This window comes from Cupressus sempervirens, chromosome 9, assembly GCF_028749045.1.
Source record: "Cupressus sempervirens isolate cs-2001-9-10 chromosome 9, ASM2874904v1, whole genome shotgun sequence".
Classification (NCBI taxonomy): Eukaryota; Viridiplantae; Streptophyta; class Pinopsida; order Cupressales; family Cupressaceae; genus Cupressus; species Cupressus sempervirens.
The window spans coordinates 537,055,093-537,061,070 of record NC_143126.1 but is presented as its reverse complement, the minus strand read 5'-3'; the positions used below and the strand labels follow the sequence as shown (position 1 = coordinate 537,061,070).

The 5,978-nt window shown below is 37.1% G+C and overlaps 1 protein-coding gene across 1 annotated transcript; it reads left to right on the top strand.

Annotated features, from left to right (window-relative positions):
- Window positions 1-4,523: 4,523 nt before the first annotated feature.
- LOC149539722 (uncharacterized) lies at window positions 4,524-5,382 on the top strand. Its single transcript, XM_089802608.1, has 2 exons — window positions 4,524-4,942; window positions 5,088-5,382. The coding sequence occupies exons 1-2, from the start codon at window positions 4,524-4,526 to the stop codon at window positions 5,248-5,250; spliced, it is 582 nt and encodes a 193-aa protein (XP_089658734.1). The 3' UTR covers window positions 5,251-5,382.
- Window positions 5,383-5,978: the final 596 nt, after the last annotated feature.

Below are 5,978 nucleotides of genomic sequence, written 5' to 3'. Positions count from 1 at the left end.
TTCAGTATGCCATGATTAGAGTACACTAGGAGTGCCTGTATATAAAGGCCTCTTAGGAAGCACCTAGAATGTCTCTAGAAACAACTAGGAGATAAGACAACTAAGCACCTTATCCAACATTGTAGATGAATGGATAAGAATGAGAAAGTGTCATGTGTGTAGAAGATTTCTGTGTTGTAGACAACATGTGCTTAAAAGAGGTGCCAACCCCTATGATGTCATCATGACAACTCACAAGAGTGCACATACTCCTAGGTGACTAATAAATATGCATTAACCTAAGTAAATTTAAGTAAGTGTAAAATAGTGAGTACGTATTTACACCAACAGGACTCAATGTGATTGGCTTGGCAAAATGATCATTCTACATGTCCCTATCAAGAGTCACCAACATCATGTAGGCAAGATGGACTAATGGCTGCTCCATTCAGCACAAGATCATCTTCACCATGATCACTAGCTTCAGAAAACTCATGGTGAAGACTTCTGGATTTCTCACCTGTGAAAAACTCCAGTTTGTCTTCGGCATTCTCAATGAAGGAGACTTTTTGAAAATGGAAACCATATACCTAGCTGCATCGTCAACTGTCACTAGATTTGGAAGTTCTTGCATCCATCTTTTTTTTTATCTTAGGTTTTCCATAATTTCCATCTAGGCATTTGTTTGCTTCCTAAGATTATCCCTACTATTCAATTGATTTTCATATTTACTAGATTTCTTATATTAGTCCATACCTGAAATAACTGCAAGAGTGAGTAGGTCACTTAAATAAGAAGAAGATCAAATAATAATTTTGTTTCTACCTTACAAAATGGCAAGAAACTAGTTTGAAACCATTGTAATGAACTCAACCGGTTGTAACATCAATTCTAGCAGTTCAATATTTTGTCAAACACTAATCATGCAAGCTCTAATACCACTATAATGAGCCCTTTTGACTCTCTTTAAATTATGTTGTAGCAGTTGTTTGTGTTTTGAAACTTTTCCAATTTTATTTTTTTTATATATGGAAATGCTTGGAAACAAACTAGAACAAATTACTGAAATTGGAATTGCTTTACTGAAATTAAGATTACAAGATTAATGATGGAATTCACACATATAGCAACTCAATCATAAATGAACCTGAGAATGAGTGGTGACATTTCTAGACAATTTGCAGTAGGAATTTATTGAAAGCCCAGCTTCTTGACAAAGAATGCAAACCATGTATCTCAGATTGCTTTCTTGAATGATGATGCCACACACGTCTCTTGCCAATGCTCTTTGCGTTAAACACAACTCCTATCATAGTGATCGCAGCCCTAGAAACTAAATGCAGATGTATGTAATCCAACGCTGCTTCAATCTGCTGAACCTCAACCTATGATAACAAATATGGTGTTTGTTTGCAAGGAATTTGCAGCAGGTTCAACGCCAAGACAATCTGATTCCATCTTCCTCAAATTGCAGCCAAAAGATAATTTAAATGGTATACAATAACACCATTCAATGCCTCAAACAAATTGAAGATGGAAACCATAATAGAGAAAGACAATTTATTGGTATGGAGACCCAGCTCAAAGTACAATTAATTGGTATGCAGATCCATATTAGTTTCCCTTCCTCATTTTCTATTATATAATGTTTCATAATTGCTATAATTGTTTTCCCTTCCTCATTTTCTAAGCTAAATACTTAGGATTGTTGAGATAATGCTCAATCAGTCCTCAGAAAAATGAGTTAGATTCCAAAAATGCAAGATATTATTTTCTTCTTGATTCCCCCCATTTTCAAGATGAGTGTCCTTTATATTGTTCCAAAGAGACGCCTTGAAGAGGTGCGTCCAACAATTCCCAACCTTATAATAGATTTTATAATATTATTTTTATTTATTCATATATTTATTTTAACAATATTTTTATTATATTATCATGTTATATTTATTATATTCATTTCTTTAGTGGTGGACTATATTAATTAATATGTCGTCTCTTCCTTATTAAGATAAGATAAACTTATTAATGTCCAACAAGTGATCACAAGGGTCCAAGGGATTGAAAGCATACAACAATGGCAACAAACACCACAATAGGAGTACCGAGCATTGTCCAAGAAGAAGTAGAAAGGAAAAGAAAATAGAAACAACAAACATAGATAGACTACAAGTCCTTTTTGGGCGGAAAAAAGTCAAGTGTCGAAGGATAGAGCCCAGGGCAAGAACGAGCCCTAGTTTGTTACAAAGTACCCTTGGAAGTTGATCGCCACTACCGACAATACCTATCATGAGGTCTTATTCACCTAGTGTGATTGGAAGTGGGAGGGTCAAGTAGCCACTTCAAACCTTGGGCAAGGATGAGAAAAAGACAGTTATAAGCTGATCATAAGCCTGTCTCCAAGGGAAAAGATCCTATAAGTTATGGTCGCAAGTCGTGTGGCCTCCTGGAGGTAAAGAGAAAGTCATTGCTGGTTGATGTATTTGAAAAATGGTGAGAGGGCCTTGTGATTTCTGAGAAAGTAGTGATACCTCCCTCTGGTCTTGTAGTAGATGGGGCATTGAAAGATAAAGTGAACCTCAATGTCAACCTCAACCAAGGTATAGAGGCGACAAATCCAATTGACTCTATCAATTTGTTGGTTAGTTTGGATGCAGAGACGGTGGGAAACAACTCGAAAAGAACCCAAGGAGATACGAAGGGCATGGTTCTGGCGCCAAGACAAACTGGGGATAATGACACTATCCAAGATGTCCAAAAAGTGCTCACAATAGAAGGCCATCTGTAATGTTCCAGTCACGGACTCGAATAGGAGAGCATACGGAAGGGAGGGACAAACTATAGGCCTTGTGGAAATCATACGATGAGCAGTGCAATATGTAGTATCCCCTTCCGGATATTTTTCCCAAAAACTCGAGATATATATTTGCAGATTTAAATCCGAACAATAAACCAATATCCAATATAAATTCCAAAATTTAAATCGATTTCTAATCAGCAGATTTACATACAATAAAACTCAGAAAAGCTAGTTTATTCCTCCAATGTTTAGAAAGTGCATATATAAACCAGGAGTTAACTCAGATAACCATTCAATGCATTACTGTATTTTACAATAGCAATACAATAACATGCTAATATCCAAATGATCCAATCTTACAAATAGTAAAAACAGTTAGATTGGCAGATGTAGATAAAACCTGTAAGAAGGCTAAGTTTGCGTCCAACCTCCAAAGTTTCTTCAAGGGTTTGCGTCCTAGAAGAAATAACCAACAACTGTTTCTAGCTCTCAGATTAATATTTGTTTAAATATTATATCTTCATTACATCCCATGTAGAGTTTGTTGTACCTTTGTCACTTTAACCAATGTGATGCACGGTCTTGTAAGCAATGTGGGATAAAGCACCTTTTTGTGCTTTAGTCACTTAAGTGAACATAGTATTTTTTAAAAATAAAGTGACAAGTTAAATGAACTTTAATAGTCACTTTTTCAGTAAACCATATAATCCTCAGACATTAAAATAACTGAGCAAACGAACTTGGATAAGCACGTGAATAGCTCGTTGGAAAGCTCTCGGCGAGACGCTTCCAAACCAACACTGGGATATCAAAATACTGAGCTCTGTTTACTTAATAAAAATAGTCAGTATCCGAACAACTTGCCACATTGCTCTGATGGGTCTGAAACTAGAAATGTCTAGGCCAAACCCCGAACTGAACCTTGTAAAGAACCTTTTCGCCCCAAAAACCTAGGCGAAGTGAGCCGGCAACATAGAACTATAATGTCCTAGAAAAGGCGGACATTACACAATATGGCCGTACGGTGAGAAGGAAGGATGTTGTACGGTGGCCACAAATAGGAGTCTGTACTATGGAGGCAGACAATACAGTGTCTTTTCCAGTCCGTATAGTTATTATATCATGTTGTATGGTATCTATTGCTAGTCTGTATGGTATATGTTGTGGTATCCGTACGGTGTCTAGGATGCCCAGAAGGTCCTACGGTATGTGCGCCGTACAGTGTTGGACGATGATGTTTGGTGCCAATATTGAGATGATTCAATGGTGTAGACGTACAGACAGAATAATGTCATGGGAAAGTGCAAACAATACAACCATGAACAAGCAAAAATGGAGAAGTAGACATAGAGATAATCAATTAATATTTACCAAAAGATGGTGCTCCGATTTTCCAAATCCAATCAAAGTATTACATGCAACCACGGAATAGGGTGAAGTTTGAATCACACTGAAACCACACAAGCCAAATAGGGAAGATCTTTCACTTCCAAAATGGCGAACAACAGAGAACTCCAACAAGAATTTGCAATACAAAAAAAAAATCTGAAATGTATATGTACGACTACCTACAAGTCGTGCTTAAATACCCCTCAGGAAAAGTTTCCGAGGGTGTACAAAGATAGCTGACGGCTACACTTACCTACGGAAACAAAACTAAAATGGGTTCAAGATACTTTACATCAATCAGCCCATTAACAAAGATTTGATGTAAAGTATCTTGAACAGGGAGAGGGAAAAATTAGCTATGAGGGCAGCCATAGCTGCATCAGAAGGAGCTCCTTTTGATATGCAAGAGGAAGAAGAAGCACTTGAGAACATACCAGGATCTCTTCGTGGCCCACGGATCCGCAAACAAAATTTCTCATTTACCGGTTCCACTTCTTCTACATCTCCTACTTCTTCATCATCACCATCCGGATCCCCATCAGGGATAGGTGGTTATTTTGTGCCCAGGAACACACCTGGAGCACAACCATCATTAGAGGGCACTGCATGGTTTAAGGAGGTGCATGAGCAAACTGATATTGCAGCAGCTGATTTTTGGTTTTTCAACAATATCTCAATGAATGCCGCTAATAGTCCCTATTGGGTCAATATGGTGAATGCAATGACAATATCAGGCAAAGGGTACAAGCCGCCTAATCGCAAGGATATGAGTGGAAGGTTAGTATTTTACTATTTAGTAATTGTAAATAATTGTGATTCACTTTAGTTCATTGTTATATTTTAAATCTTAATTGTTATAACTTATTTTCTAATTTTTTACTAACACTTACACTTTATTTAATATTACACCTAAATTTTGTAGGTTGCTTGACAAAGCGGTTGGTAGGGCAACATTGTTGATAGAAGACCAAAAGAAAGAGTGGAAGAAGTATGGCTGCACCATTTTATCTGATGGGTGGACAGATGGAAGAAGTAGAACCATTATTAACTTCTTGATTGCTTGCAAAGATGATGTGGTGTTTTGAAAATCTGTCGATGCCTCCAACAAAGTGAAAAATGCAGCCACATTGGCTTTAATGTTGGAGAATGTTGTCATGGAGGTGGGAATAGAGATTGTGGTGCAAATAATCACAGATAATGCAGCAGCATATGTGGCAGCAGGTAGATTTAATTTTTTATATTTGAATCAATATGAATCATGAATGTAATGCTATGGATAATGGTATTATTCAATTTAGATTTGATGTAATTTGTAAATACTAAATATAAATACTAAATATGGAAAGTTTGTTATTGATTATTGATTTTTTGCTAATCTTTTAGGTAGAATTCTCCAAGAGAGGCATCCCACACTTTTTTGGTCACCTTGTGCAGCACACGTCCTTGACCTTCTTTTGGAGGACATAGGAAAACTTGATTGGGTGAGTCCAATTGTGGAAGATGCTAGGCGAGTCACGAAATATATCTATAATCACCCATGGGTTCTCAGTTTGATGAGAAAAGCCACTAAAGGCAAAGATTTGATGAGACCTGCTATGACAAGGTTTGCAATGGTCTTCTTGACGTTGCAAAGTATTCTTGACCACATATTGGCTTTGAAGCAAATGTTTGTGTGTGCTGATTGGGTTGCTTCACCTTACTCAAAGAAGCCCGAAGGAGAGGCTGTGGCACGAATAGTGTTTGATGATAGCTTTTTTGCAAAAGCTAAGGAGATTGTGGAGGTAACTTCATTATATTTTTAGTGTATTCAAGT

What these genes read in the sequence shown, in the direction of transcription:
- LOC149539722 (XM_089802608.1), top strand. Translation starts at nt 4,524, where the DNA reads ATGAGGGCAGCCATAGCTGCATCAGAAGGAGCTCCTTTTGATATGCAA. An exon ending in CGCAAGGATATGAGTGGAAG is followed by an intron (nt 4,943 to 5,087) that starts GTTAGTATTTTA and finishes TAAATTTTGTAG; the next exon opens with GTTGCTTGACAAAGCGGTTG.